The sequence below is a fragment of the Lepidochelys olivacea genome, assembly GCF_965140295.1.
Source record: "Lepidochelys olivacea isolate rLepOli2 genome assembly, chromosome: 18".
Taxonomy (NCBI): Eukaryota; Metazoa; Chordata; order Testudines; family Cheloniidae; genus Lepidochelys; species Lepidochelys olivacea.
In genome coordinates this window covers 22,649,479-22,665,117 of record NC_140428.1, presented here as the reverse complement: position 1 = coordinate 22,665,117, position 15,639 = coordinate 22,649,479, and the positions used below count along the sequence as shown (strand labels likewise).

The following is a 15,639-nucleotide window of genomic DNA, read 5'->3' as shown; positions in this document are numbered from 1 at the left end:
CAGCTCCCATTTACTTTCAGTGGCATATTGGTGCCTAAATCCCTCAGGCTTCTTTGAAAATTCCGGCCATGATAGCAAATAGTCAAAGGTGTAGCTGGAATGAACAGTTTGCTAGCTGTAATTTAGCTGATAGGCTAAATTACAGCATGCAACTGAACTGCAAGTCAGGTTGAAAAATCAGAGTCTGCTCATATATAATTTGCGAACAGAGAGGAAAACGAAGTTCACTGAATAAACAAGTTCTTATGAATAGTTAGTCCTGCTCTCATTTCAAAGATGTCTGCTAAACCTGAGTATGTGGGGGAGTGTACCTGGCAGCCGTGACTCTGACACTAATTACTTGATGACAGCGGAATGCACGAACAATATGGAAAAATGATGCAGGATGCCCGCACTTTGGCTTACAGTACAGACACAAGCATTTTACAAGTGTCTACCTGGAGGGAAGGTGGGCTGCCGGAATAGAGCAATTCTGTGGGAGTGAATTCTGTCTGTGGATCATGCCCCAACAGAAAATCACCTGCAAGCATTTGTTGAGAAGATAGAAACATGGATTTGGTGCCAAGGTTTTCTGAGACACTGCCCTCCCCCCTCAATTCCACAAAACATTTGTCACTTTCTGATTGATTGCTGTGTAGAGGCTTGTAAATCTTCTATTGACTCATGATGTTGAAATAAAAAGAATGGTGGTGACATCATCTCTCTGATCAATGGATGGATGTACCCGGGTGCCAGGATTCATGCCTGGGGGGAATAGCTTTCTGGATATGCATCAGCTTTGAAACAACATTCTTAATAACCACAAGATGGAATTCCATCAGACTCGACTCAACCTGTCATCCTTCAGAAGGAGATGAACTGAGTTCCAGATAGTTTACTTTCCAGGGGTCTTTCAGATGAGACCTTACAAAATGTGGTCTTCTCTCAGGGTGGACATAAAGATAGGATTTGCCCTGATGTCTTTAGTCAAAAATTTCCAGCCCCTGCTTCCTTCTTCTACTGCTGTTGTGCTATATTCCAGTTATCTAATACTGTCCACCTCAGGGGGGCTGCATTTTTGGCAATGTATTTTTGGATTCTTCAGGGTGAAAACAATCTGTACATGTAAGACAGTTACATCGGTCTTATTAAAATAATGCACAGGGGCAGTACTCCAGAAAGGGCTTGTTGTGTTAGACAAGGTGGGGGAGGTAATATCTTTTATTGCACCAACATCTGTTGGTGAAAGAGACAAGGTTTCAAGCTCCACAGAGCTCTTTGTCGGGTTTTAGGCAGCTAAATGAGATGGAGCAGTGAGCAAACCTGGATGTTTTGCCAATGTCAAGCTATTTCCTCTCGGGAGCAAGAACACTGCAGATATTGAAGCATCCATATCGATTTACCCTGGGTAAAGCTGGCATGTCTGATCAGTACCACCCCTCCATATAGCATTGCAAATGTACACAATGCTTAGCAGACATAGACTGAGCCCTGGTCTACACTACAAAATTACTTCAGTATACCTACATTGCTCAGGGGTGTGAATGATCAATAATATACTGACCTATGCACCTGTGTAGACAACGATGTGCCGGTGGGAGAGCTTTTCCCAGCGACTGCCTCTGATGGAGGTGGAGTTATGAAGCCAATGGGAAAGTTGTCTCCCATCAGCTTAGAGTGTCTTCACCAGACAAATACAGCGGCGCACCTGCATCGGTGCAACTCCGCCCATGTAAATTTCTAGTATAGACCTGCCCTAAGCAACATTTCCTGAATGGGAGATTTTAACTTTGAAACTTTGAGAGACTTCTCCTTTCCTCTCCCACTTGTTCCCACTTTGTCCCTTTCCCACTCTCCATTATGTTGTCCGATCTGCTACTAGATAAATCGCTATTTACTTGTTTCAGACTCAAATGGACTCTTAGTGGTCTAGGAGTCCTATCTAATATCCTTTAAATTCACTGCTGTGTTTTACTGGTTTCCTGGTCCACACCCTGGCTTCCACCTATTCGGGAGGGGGAAGCAAAGCGCAAAACCACTCGCTTCTTGGATGAATTCCCAGGATCGACAATAGACACTTTTTTCAGATTTGATGCATTCTTTCCAGTATTTCCTCTCTTCAGCTCTTTCATTAACAAGTCTAAATTCCAAGGCATGACTCATTAATCTCTGGGCTGTCAGTTTGCTCTGATAGGGGCTGAGAATACTGGGGCTAGAGATGGACTTGTATTTTCTTCTCCTCGCTATGATGGAAATTTGCCAGACTGACATGCAAATGGATTGGGACCTCAAAAGTCAACGTCCATTTGTTCTTGAAGGGGGGGGATTGGACAGCTCAAAAAATTTGTAACAAAGGGGCCACTCTGCCTGCCTTTACAATGCAGCTAAAAATTCAATCCTAAGTCAGCTGAGTATCAACCAACAGGTGAGGCCATCTGCGGGCTGTTGGGCAGGCAGCCTTTGCAAGATGAACACGGAAGTCTTGCTCTAGCTCCCAGTAAACAAGGGGCCAAATTGCAAAACTCTCCATCAGGACAGACCCCATTTCTTAGAATACGGAAGATCCAGGATTGGAACTGGTAATGGATAAGATCCCTTTTAGCCTCTCAAAGTAATCCTTCCCGTTCATGACTGAGGCATGTTGGCAGGGAGTATTATGTTGCTGAGAAGTCTTATGGTACTTCCCATAGTGTATATGTTCTGTGCTGTATAAAAGGGCTTCATTGCTCATGGCTGTCAGTCCTGGCATCTTTCCTTACAAAACACCATTGCTGGGGGGGGTTAAGTTAAAAAAGATGATGGACCATTTCAAATAAGGCCATAGAATCTACCTCTCCATAACTCTGCATGGAACCAACCACTCCCACCAGAATGTCCTATCCTGCCATAGGAAGGCCGAGAGGGGTACCATCCTGGGGCTCAGAACCATAGCACACAGGACAACCATCCTGGGGGGGCCCCTCAGAACTTTCACATAGAAACCTCATCCTCACCAGCATGACATTTATGGCTTGTGAGGGCGATTTTAGCCCAAGATCAAAATGTCAACCGTGGCCCAGAAGGTGGAAACTGTATCCGCTGCTTGTTAAAAACGCCATGCAACAGCTTCTTGGAGGTACCCATTTGCGATGCACATCTTATTCTATTGGTTCTATAAAATCCAGGAACTGAGCTACATGTTCTTGAGCACCATCGACTGGCTCTTTATCTGTTAACTAATTATATGCCTATGTAACAGACACAGAGCCACTCTGGTAATGCTACTGACATGTCGGATGCCAGTGAATCCTCTAGTGCTATGGCTAGAAGGAGACTTGTCCAGTAGGTCTTTGGTTGCTTTTTATTTGTACTGGACTCTCAAAAAGGTTGTGCGTGTTCTTGGAAGCCTGCTGTTAGCTTTCTGTCCCAAACAATGGGGTGAGTTCCCTTCCCCTTCCCCACGCAGACCCAGATTAGTAAGGGACCTAGACATTAACACATCCTAATCAATTTGCCCTCTCCTTTTTGACACTGCATTCTAGCGCTTCCCAGAAAGTACATGGCATGGGCATTAGGGATTAGTGTTTAGTCTGGAGAGCTGGGGGTAGAATATTAACCTGTTTCCCCACCTGCCTACCTCACAGAAGTCTTCTGAGAATTAATTAGCAAAAGGTTGTAACAAAGCCCAAAATAAACGCTAAGGGCCTTATTTTCCCCATTTGGCCCTTTGTGTCGACATTTGCACCTGTGCAAAGTGGCTACTCAATCAGAGTGGTAGCATTTCACACCTACTTCATGCTCACTCTGTGCAGGTGTAAATGATGACACAAGGCAGATGGCAGTGGAGGATCAGACGCCAAGGGTTATTAATTGCTTGTTGCAGGGATACCACAAAACATTGTTTCAGTGTAGCTCCTGTCTGAACAGTGGCAAGGTTGAAAAAATTTCCCAGTGACAGAATGATAAATATATATATCTATATATACACACACATGCGCGTGCTGTTTGGAATCCAGAAGACATTCTGCAGCAGGACAATTTTGTAGTCAGATTATAGGCCTGACCCTGTCTCTTTAAATTCAGCCTTGTTAGCTCTAAAAGAATGCACATGTGTAACTGGGGTTGCCTCCAGTGGACAGTAGCAGTAATTTCCCCCAAGCCCATTTACTTATCAGCACCAGGTAAAGCTATAAACATTCAGCTTTGTCACTTGGTGCTAAGTACAAATGATTTGCAGCCTCCCAGCCAAACAAGAGGGGGGAAAGTGATGCCACAGGCTGTACGTGGCCCCCTGTGCTGTTGTGTTTCTTTGAAGCCAATCCATCGAGGCCATCTTTGACTCCGTGAAATAAAGCAAAACCAACGGACTGGTAAAACACGGGTGGAAACTGGGGTCAGGTCAGTCATTCTAGAATAAACCTGTGGGCTTTTATCAGACTCCTATTTGGCTGCTTGGCTGGCAGGGGGCCAGGTCTAGCCAGCTTTATTGCTGGTTGGGAAGTTTAGGGAGAAGATCCTGTGATCGCGCCAGTGAAAATTCAATTTGAATGTGAAATGTCGTTTGTATTGTAGCACATGTGCCCGCACTTATATGTACATGCATATTCCTCTGCATACATGCTTGTGGGTGTGTGTATACATATTTGTGCAGGCATTATATCACATGCATGTGCGTACATTTATGCATGTACACAGGCGACGTGGCTTTTGTATCCATGCACGTGTGTGTGTGTGTATGAACATGTGTGTACATATGTCTGCCGCTAGGATTACTTAGGTGTTGGTCCCTATGGACTTGGCAGTGAGCGTTTTATTCCTCGCAGCGACTCTGGGGCAGAAGGATGGTGTAGTTCCATCTCCATCGCTGACTGGTGGGTGACTTTCATCAGGTCATGTCACCTCTCTCTCCCAGTGTTTGGAGACTGATGGGTGAAATGCCCTTTAGGAACCCAAACCATGGTTGCTATTTTAAATAGCAAGGGGTTCTGGCTTTGGGATTTTCTCTTTTCTGATGTCCAGTGTTTACTTTTAGACACATTATGGCCCAGGGGGATTTGATCCTGATATGGGAAACTCTATGCAGATTGCACATTGGATGTGCATGAATGTAAAAGGATGTTGAGCCAGGGCTAGGAGGGAGAGTGTCTTGCTGGCCGGTGTTATGCAGACCTCCTCTCCAGCTCTGCCAATGCAGTTTGCTCCTGATGTTGCTTTGGTGGCAATGGGCCTTCCCTGAGTTGCTTAATTGTGCAATGGGTGTGAAGTGTAGACGGCAGAGAAGCCCCATCTCCAGAGGTCAAGAGAGAAGCCAGTGTTAGAGATTCACTACACCACGTGGAGTCCCCACAAGTGCTAGTTCAGTAGGAAATAAAGATTCATGCCTGGCTTGGTGCTCAGAATTATTTCAGGTGTCCAAATGGACTCTGTCTGAAACCTCTACTTATTATCTCTATCCTAGAAGGACCCAGCCAAGATCAGCACCCTATCCTGCTAACCCAGGGTTCCTGAGACTCAGTCCAGCCCTAACCATTGGACCACACTGCCGCTCAACACTCTGCACCTTCCTCCCACATTGTTCTTTGCATTAAAGCAATGGAATTTCTTGTGTTTAACAATTTATTATTTTTTTTATTCCAACTTTTCATAACGCAGCTTCTGCAAGCTGCAGCCTGCAGGCTCCCTCTCTGCTCTTATGATCTGGTCTGGAGTCCTTTTCCCCACCCTCCCTCTTGACCTCTGCAGCCAGCCCTCCATCCTTCCACAACGAAAACTGCCCCCTCACTCATCCGAGCTTCAATTTCTGACTTGCTCTTTATTGGAGCTAGGCCTTGAACTGCCAAGTTCAGTTCCATCTGTGAAATAAATGTCCTGCAAAGTTCAGGGTATTTAGATCCAGGGGGTTGGTTCAGGCCCCCTTTACTCATTAGGGCCCCTGTTGGATACCAGACAGTAGCACAGTCCGAGTTTAGGATTCTTGTCAATGGATGAAGACACACAATGACATCCAATCTTTGTTCTCGTTTCTCTTTAGATTCTAGAATCTCCAGATCCTCGAATCACAGATCCGCGGCGCACCTGGATCTCATTTGTACATCGCCCAGACGATGGCAACAACTCCAAAAGGAAATGCAAAGGGAGAGACAAGAAATTAGTAGGTTACCGCTAGATATGACACCGCATCACAAAAATCTGTGTTCTGGGCCCAAAATTTCCCCTCGTACGGCTGTTGTAAAAAGTGCTCTTTGTGTGCCTTCCCACCCCAGAGATGGCTGCATTTTAGTGGTGCTATATGTATATATAGTTTGTAAAGCGTTTTGGGAAACTAGGACAAAATGTGCTATATAAATGTAAAGCGATAGTTGTATCTGTATGCATGAGTGTGTGTTTGTGTATTCATATATGTGTTTATATATACTGCTATTCTCAAAAAATCTTTTCAAATTACCTATTTCTTGTGCTGAGACTTTCCCTTTAACTGACAGGTGTTAAGGATCCATAACAAAGTGTTTTAGCCTCCACAGGCACAAGATATAGCAGTATGACCTAGTGGATAGAGCACTGGACTGGCAGTCAGGAGACCTAGGTTCTATTCCTGGTTTGGCCACTGCTGTTCCGGGGAGCTTGGGCAAGTCTCTTTACTGTTCAGTGCCTCAGTTTTCCCATCTGTAAAAAGGGGCTAATGATACTGACCTCCTTGGTAAACTGTTTTGAGATCTACTGATGAAAAACGCTGAATAAGAGATGGGTATTATTATTATTTTTCAAGGTTGATGTGTTAATCAGTTTAGGACCCAGGTCTCTCACGGAGACCCGCTTCCAGGGGTACAGAGTAGTTATTTCTCCTTTCCGGGAGCCCTAGCTGACATCCTTGACAGTCACACCAAACGCCCAGCCTCAAGTATTTATGCCATCCTTATGTCCTTGCCATATTCTTAGGCTTGGAAGGAGTCGATTTTTATCAGTAAATGCCAGTAAACGTCGATTTCACCATCCACATGCAGATCCAGGGGAAAATATTTCCATCCATCGTGACTGAAATTTACAAATAGGCACAGTCAGAAAAATGAAAAGGAGTACTTGTGGCACCTTAGAGACTAACCAATTTATAAGGTGCCACAAGTCCTCCTTTTCTTTTTGCGAATACAGACTAACATGGCTGCTACTCTGAAACCAGTCAGAAAAATGCCACTTGAGAACTAGTCCCACCTTGACGTGTATGAAACGTATTGTCGTGCTGGTGTTAGCAGGGTGCCCGTTAGGTAGGTTTGACTTCTTGATCTCAACATCTACTGCCGTGAAATAATTATCGTTGGGCCCTCTCTGCGAAAATTGAAATGGAAATCGATTAAAAATTCTGCCAAGTCTAACGGATTTTATGTATCTATGCAATAGGGTGGCTCTGCTGTTGCCCTAGGGAGCCAGCAGGTGGCGCACATGGAAATTAACAAACCCAGCCCCCAAAAGGCTGGTGACATGCTACCATCAGTGATGCTGGAAGGTGAAAACAGAAGCAGCAAACCCAAGTGTCCCCCGCCCCCAGTCCCCAGAGACCCAAAGTAAAGGCCTGGCCTTGCAACCTCTTACTCGCATTGCTACTCAGGGGAATAGACCCCTGGGTGGCATTACCTGCTGGGCAGAGAGCCAGCACGAGATCTAGGTGCCACATCAGACCTTTACTTGAACCTGTTGTGAAGAAGGTCTACTCAGGTGACTGGTAGCTCTGCAGGATGTAGCTCTTCATTTCCAGGGGGCTTTTGGCGTGTTGTTGAGAGTTACTGCCTGGATCTGATTCCCATTGTCTTGGCTCCTTCCTTAGCGTGGCCTTGTCGGGCCCCCTGGGCCGCCGGGCCCCCAGGGACCTCCAGGAGCACCAGGGGCTGAAGTCACCCAGGAAGTCCTGCTGCAGGAGTTCAAGGAGATACTAAAAGGTAAAGGCGATTGGAGCCGCATGTCTGTCTCTCCTTCTCGCCCGCAAATGTGGCACTTACAGCAGAGTCCCAGGTTAGCAGGAGCTCTTCTTGTTAAGGCCCCGTTTCAGCACAGTGCTTAAGTATGTGCTTAAATCCCATTGACTTGAGTTCACAAAGCCAATGGGGATCTGGGCAGGTGCCCAGCTTAGCTTGTGGGCGGAAGGTTGCAGGATTTGGCCCAAGTCAGTCAACCTTTCCCCCTCTTCCCATCAATGATACTGGGGAGAGGAATGGCTTAGGATGGTCCAGTTAAGTGTAATAGGACGGAATGAACAATATTGCCAATGACACATGTTCATAAATCAGGAGACAGGTGTAAACATCATAAGACTGGGGGGTGGGGGAGATTGTGAACACTTTTTATTCACCTTCTGGATTTGGAAGCATCAGGGTGCAGTGGGGTCACATTTTCAAGTTTTATCCGTGCAACCATGAGGGCTAGAAACATACTTGTTTATCAAAAAGGAAAGCGCAGATTTTCCCATGATTCCAAGAAGGCCAGGAACTGGCGCTTCAGGAACAACCCCAAACATCGTGAGATTGGTGCTAGAATCATGAGAGTTGGCAACACAGAGCTAAGCCAAGTACCTTTTTAGGCAGCGCAACTGCAATAAAGTTCCAGAGTCAGATCTTTTAGACTGAAATGGTCTGTCCCAAGGGGAGTAGTGAGAGTTCCTTCAACTGGGTCATTTAAATTAGGACTGGAGAAAGCTTTGGAGAACACGTGTAGGGAACAATGTATGGACTAGAAGATGTAAGCAGGTCTGTCCATACTGGCCACGTTAGGGCCTCTTACTATTATTTATTATTTGTATCGCACTAACATCTAGGACCCCATTGTGGAAGTTGCTGTATAGAAGAAAAAGATGGTCCCTGCCCCAAAGAGTTTATAATCGAGTTTAAGACAGGAAACAACAGAGGGTTACAGATGGATCGGTGGGGGAGCACAAGGAAATAAGACCATGCCAGGCAGTGGTTTCAGCAAACTAGCTTCCTAGCTGTTGTCAATTTTTTTTGTAGGCATTATGATAAAGGGGGGATCTGAAGGTGGGACAATGAGGTGGCTTTGCAGATATGTTTGACTATCATTGGCTGCCAGCATAAAAGTGCCTCCGTGTAAATAAATATTAAAAAAAAAAAGTTTTTATTAAAATTGTGTAAATTAGAAAAATGCTCTCTCCTTACTGCTTGGATTGCTTTGTCCAAATCCAAGCTGGCCTCCCATTCAATCTCTCTTCTCTTCAGAAACCATTGAACGGCGGGCATCTCTGGCTGTCTCAGCCCACCCCAGCCAACTGCCTCCACTCCTGCTGTCACTGGAGGAGACCTCGCCCTACAAACGGGTGGAGGAAGCATTCCACTGCAAACTGAAAGGGCAGGTCATTGTGGACAAGAAGACCCTGGTTGAACTTCAGAACTTCCAGTCGGTGAGCCAATGCCACAGCCTGTACTTGCACTGTCCTACTCAGCTCTTCTGTGATGCCTTTTGCCCGCAGGGCTCTAATGGAGAAAGGGAGAACTGATTCCAGGAACCCATCTTAGGCCTGGCTGCTGGGAGTGAGCACTTGTCTTAACAGCTGATCATGGTTGGGAGAAGTAACATCTTCGTCCCCACCATGGCCAGTTCTACCCCACTGAAATTAATGGGGTGTTTTGTCATTGACTTCATAGTGAACAAGAGTGAGCACTATATCTGCTTCCTGAGTGCCTACTTTGATCCTAAAACTCCTCCCCTTGCTCACCTCCTACATCCAAACAATTGTCAGTTAGGTCCCCATTGTAGAATCTTTATTACAGCTAATTCGGTTCTGTTCTCTTGTATCTAGGTTCTTACACCATGCTCATCACTGTAGTCTCTGATTGCCTGCCAGTAGTTATTATAAGGGTTTGTCTGCACATGGAGTTATTTAAGACTAGCTATTCCAGACTAACTCCATGTGTGGACCCTCTTATTTCCAAATTAGTTAATCAGGAATATCTGTTCCATATTATATTCATATTTTACCCTATCCCGGAATAACTTTCACGTGTAGGTAAGCCCGAAATGGCAGCAAGGACCTTCCTGCACCTTCCAGGCCCCTGGTGTGAATGTATGACTCCAGCAGTTACAAAAATCAGCATTTGATGTTTTGTTCGATGGGTCACACTTTAGATTAAGCTCCCATTTATAAATGGCTTAGAAAGGGTCACTAAAGGGTTAATCAATGTGATAAGGATAGTATAGATATGAGCAGCATGTTACCGATGGTTACAAAGCCATCGGTAGGAGGTGCTATTGATGGTTTTAAACCAGAGTTATAGGCAACCTGTTGGCAGTTGATTACCCATGTATTAAAACATCTATGAATCCTTTATACATTATTTGTAAATGGAAGGGTAATGTAAAGCTTGCCTGTTAGCTGCAAAGGCGGGAGAGAGTGCTAATTATTCTCATTATTACAGCTGGGCAAACTTGATGCAGGCACAATGGACATGCAATTCCATGACGCCATTTTTAGAGTCATTTTCCAGAGCCCGACCGAGATTTTTAAGGATCTTAACTGGCAATAAGTAGGGCTGTTGGTTGCCATCAGTCACTCAGTCAACAGTCAGGTGTGTTCATGCTGTTAATTAGTGACTGTGCTGCACCCCAGAAGTGGCTGCATTTGCATGGCAGCTGTACAGACTCCTGTCTATGAAGGGGCCTATCCAACAGATCTTATTCAGATGAGTAGTCCCATGGCTAATTGGACTCCTCAGGGCTGCAGGATTAGAGACACAGGTTGCAGACCTGCAGTGGGGACTTCTGAGGCAGGGTGAGACAGCTGCCCAGATTTTCTGCAGGTGCTGGCACAGAAGCAACGTTGTACTTGAAGTGTAGGTTGTACTTGAAGCATCCCAGCGAGAGAGAGGTGCTGCCTTGTTAATTAGGAGTGAGAATGTGAATAGACCTCTCAGCAATCAATGTGTGGGCTGGGGCTTCCCAAGCCTTGTTATCAGCGTGGTGAGTCTGATTACTCCTGGCTCCAGAGCTGATGTGGGAAGGCTGGTAGGTCAGATGGGCCTCTGTGTGCCAACGCTTCATTTCCGCTTCTGGACAAGAAGTGCCTGGGTTTAGCTTGTTATCTAAGGCAGTGTCTCTCAACCAGTGGTACGTGCACCCCTGAGGTACGCAGAGGTCTTCCAGGGGATACATCAACTTGTGTAGATATTTGCCTAGTTTTACAACAGGCTATACAAAAAGCACTAGCAAAGTCAGGACAAACTATAATTTTATACAGACAATGACTTGTTTATACGGCTCTATATACTATACCCTGAAACGTAAATACAATATTTATATTCCAACTGATTTATTTTAAATTATATGGTAAAATGAGAAAGGGGGCAATAGTTCAGTAATAGTGTGGCTGTGACACTTTTTTTGTATTTTTATGTCTGATTTTGTAAGCCAGTGGTTTTTATTGAGGTGCAACTTGGGGGTATGCAAGACAAATCAGACTCCTGAAAAGGGGTACGGCTGTCTGGAAAGGTTGAGAGACATGGCTCTAAGATATTGCTCTTGGTGATGGCGGACACTCTGAGAGCATCATCTCTGGGGAAGTCGGGGTGAGAAGAAGGAAGCCTATTGTCACTGATTTCATAAAACTAAGATCTCAAGGGTTTGATGCTTACCCAATTAAAGTGGGGAGGAAGCAACTCAGCTCCTGACCCAAAGCCCTTTGAAGGTCATGGAAAGACTTCCATTGGTTTCACTGGGCTTTGGATCAGGACTTAGCTGTTCTAAAGTCTCCAACACTGGAGAGCGTCTCCTGACCTGGGGTGCATTCAGAGGGCAGCAGGGCTTTCTTCTCCCTGAGGCAGAGACTTCATAAGTCCCGTCCCTCTGTACTATAGTGATTCCCCAGTGATATTCCCCGGTCTTACTATATCCTCTCCCCTCACACACACACACACACACACCTGCTGCTGCTCTTACAGTGCCCTCAATCCTACAGCATCTGAGATGAGCGGGTGGTATTTTTTCCCCTCCCTCTGAGCATTGTCTACAATGCTCCAAGCACTCTGCTCTCCCAAGACCATTGCCTCCCCTGGATGCGTTGCTGGGTGGGATCTGAGTTACTACAGAGAGTTCTTTCTTGGGTGTCTGGCTGGTGAGTCTTGCCCACATGCTCAGGGTTTAGCTGATCGCCATATTTGGGGTCGTTAAGGAATTTTCCTCCAGGGCAGATTGACAGAGGCCCTGGGGGGTTTTCGCCTTCCTCTGAAGCGTGGGGCATGGGTCACTTGCTGGATGATTCTGTGCACCTTGAAGTCTTTAAAAAAAACATGATTTGAGGACTTCAATAGTTCAGACATACGTTAGGGGTTTGTTACAGGAGTGGGTGGGTTAGATTCTGTGGCCTGCATTGTGCAGGAGGTCAGACTAGACGATCATAATGGTCCCTTCTGACCTTAAAGTCTATGATTCTATGATTTTGCACAGGGAAGCTTAGATCAGGCACAGCTTGTAGTGTGCAGTGAAATTCCGGCTTTACGTCTGATTTGACTGAGGTCCAGGGAACATCGCTGGAGTGATGCCAGACTCACCAAGGCTAAGAGGGTTCTCAATGTGATGAGAAGCCTTGGGTAGGTCCAGGAGGAATCCTGGTATCTCTCATGTTTTGAGGTCAGGCTAAACTCATTCTGACAGCTGAATTTTAACACTGGCTAGGCGGTCAGAGGGCTTTGCTGTGACTGCTTCACAGACTAGTTTCCGTGTTCTTATTCTAAGAATCCGTCAATTTAATTTTTAAAAAGAAAATCTTTCCATCAGGCAGCACCCAGCCCACATCTTAAATGATGCTTGATTCCCTATTCCCACCGGCAAATTACACAGTGCGTGTGAGGCAGGGGGAAAGAGAACCTGATCTTGGATTGTGGAGGAGGGCTGGCACTAGCTTGTTATTTACATGCTTTGGGGCTGCTTGTTGAAATTAACTGAGAGCAAGTTGCAAATTTCTCGCGGATTACTCCCCGCAGCAATTATGGCAGCTGTGAAATGAGTTGTGCTAATGTCAGGCAGCGAACTCAGCAGGGAGTTATAATTGGTGTGGCGTTTGCTGAAGCATACTGTCCAATGAGTCCTCTTCCTTCCAACATTCCAGATTGTCTGTTTCCCCTCACAAAGAGTAACAAAGCCGCAGAGGACATGAAGAAACAGGAATGTTTTAACGGCAGTAATTTACTGGTGCCTGCAGTTGCCTTCCAAATTCAGCCAGTGGTTTTGGAATTAAGTTGCTTCTTCTGTTAGTTTAATTGCTTTAATGAGAAAGGAATGGAGAAACTCCCTGGCACAGTTCTACCTACATACACGGGGCCTGACTCTCCTCTGCTTACAGGAGTATAGGTCAGGCGTCACTCTGTCAAAGACTACGGGGCCACATTGAGATAAAACCAGCAGCAGGGAGAGTAAAGCGCTTTGAGAGCTAGGAAATACAAGTGACTCGCACTTGAGAAATGTTGAGAATGATTTTTATTTCAGTTGGTTTTTATTTTCTTTCTGTTTAGAAACCATAAGAAGAGCTCTCGGGCTCTGTGCGCTCTGCCAGGGATTTAAAATGGCCACCTCCAATGCATGTTTCAGTCAGCTCAACCCTTCTACCACACAGCAGCTCTTCATACAAATACCAGCATATCCATATGTCTGCCACCGCTGTGTCACCTCAAAGATGAGGCCAAACAAACAGGCCCTGGAGTGCACTGGAAAAGCTGGGGGCGGGAGGGCATTTGAGGTCCCTGGGGTGCTTACAGAACATCCTCTGTTGGACAGCTCTTCCTTGTTGTATGGAAGGGGATCTCACATCAGTGCGGTGATGGCAACTTTGGCAGTGTATCATGGGGAGAGAGACTTTCTCTAAGATAGGTCTACTAGTGTAAAGTCATAAGCATAAATACCAGGCAGTTCAGTTCTGTCAAGGTTCCTTAGTTCTATGTGGGTCTGGATGTGTGTACAGATAACTTAGCTGTGGTACGTGTATTTACATATATAAGCACCGGGACACTCCAGCAGCCTGCTAGAATGGTGCAATATAAACCTTGCAGAGGTAGTGGGGATAGCGCCTGTCCCGACGCGTTTCAATTTCACATAATGCCCTTGTGGTGGAGGCAGAGTCTCTGAGTAATTTGCTTTGTTGGCCCATCAAAGCTGTTTCTGATTCTCCCTGACTCCAGCCAAACCGATCTTGAGTGGGCCAAAACTAACAATAAACACGTCGCATTGAGTTTATTTTAGCTTAAATCAGATAATCCGCTGTGAGTCTGACTTGAGACCACTTCCTTGCGCCAGGAGACGCTGTGCTTCGCTCGAGTTTTGCCTGCTGTTTTCCTCTCGGATCCAAACTCTGAAGAAAATTAAGCTAAATATAGATTCCGTAAGAACTCAGCAAGGCTGTGCAGTGCTGCTGGCGTGAGAGAATCAGTCCTGTCTTATCAAAGCCTAGAGTGGTAGGAAACCTCTGGAGGCCCTGTGTTATTGTCTCCTCTGTGTCTGCATCACAAAACCCACACACAGCTTGGCACTGCAGAGACCCAGGACTGCCGTAGCGGGGGTAAGGCTGGTCAGGAGACTCGGGAGCACTAGGGAGTCCCAGGACTGGAACAGTAGGGGGCATTACAAGTTCAAGATGTCAGTTCTTGGCAGAGCGAAGGGGCTCCAAGGACTGGAAGAGGGGGCGGCAGTACTGGTGTTGGAAGGGGGGGATGCAGAACTAGAATAGCAGAGAGTCCGGGCCAAAGTGCATCAACAGAGCTGCGTGGGGGAAACCTGCACAGCACTCAGCTGCCTACACCTGATACTGGCCAGTTCTTTTAAATCCTCCCCTTTCCTGGGCATGAAATCCACACAGAAGAAGAGCCCTGCCCATGATAGGGTAAGTTTCTAGGGAGAAAGGAGAGGCCTGGCAATCCCTTCCCAACCTTCACACTCATCTGCTCCTCGCTCACACACACTTTTTCTCCCTGCGATGGGTAGAGATAACGGTGGTTCTGATTGCTGGGGGATTTTGTTCAGCCGTTCAAGGTTTGCTGTTCTTTTTTTTTTCCCCTATAGCCTTTGGCCAAAGGAGCTTTCCTCCGGGGATCAGGCTTGAACCTGGCGACTGGGCGCTTCACAGCAACTGTGTCTGGCATCTACCAGTTTTCAGCCAACGTTCACATTGGTGAGTGTTGTCCACTGGAACCTCTTCCAGTTTGGCATGGTGAGGGACTCTGGAGCTCCTCAGACTGCCTCATGGAGGCTATTCAATCTGAAGCATGTGTAACGACCACCCATTGGCATGAGTCGTCAGTATCATACACTTGAGCTAGCAGAGTAACTCCATTAGGTGGCAGCAGCAGTAGGGTGTTATCCTCTAGCGGACCAGCCACTAATGGTATGGGGGGCATGGCATGCACTTTGCCACTGTATTACATAGGGGTTACACCATGTAGGGGTTCCTTCCCCACTCTGAACTCTGGGGTACAGATGTGGGGACCCACATGAAAGACCCCCTAAGCTTATTCTTACCAGCTTAGGTTAAAACTTCCCCAAGGCACAGATTCCTTTCTTGCCTTCGGATCACTGCCACCTCCAAGTGATTTAACAATCAGGGAAAGGACCACTTGGAGTCCTATTCCCCCAGAATATTCCCCCAAGCCTACACCCCCTTTCTTGGGGAAGGCTTGAGCATATATTCTCACCAATTGGTTACAA

At 46.2% G+C, this 15,639-nt stretch overlaps 1 protein-coding gene across 4 annotated transcripts in view; it reads left to right on the top strand.

Annotated features, from left to right (window-relative positions):
• The window catches only part of C1QTNF12 (C1q and TNF related 12), a 38,481-nt gene that overhangs the window by 11,072 nt on the left and 11,770 nt on the right, over positions 1–15,639 (top strand). For 3 of the 4 annotated variants that reach the window (XM_084651965.1, XM_084651964.1, XM_084651963.1), the window contains 4 exons: positions 5,990–6,109; positions 7,775–7,886; positions 9,174–9,355; positions 14,998–15,106. In XM_084651965.1, coding sequence (XP_084508091.1) covers positions 5,990–6,109; positions 7,775–7,886; positions 9,174–9,355; positions 14,998–15,106 — 523 coding nt within the window. The remainder of the gene's footprint in view (positions 1–5,989; positions 6,110–7,774; positions 7,887–9,173; positions 9,356–14,997; positions 15,107–15,639) is intronic. The other variant, XM_084651966.1, reaches the window with a different exon arrangement.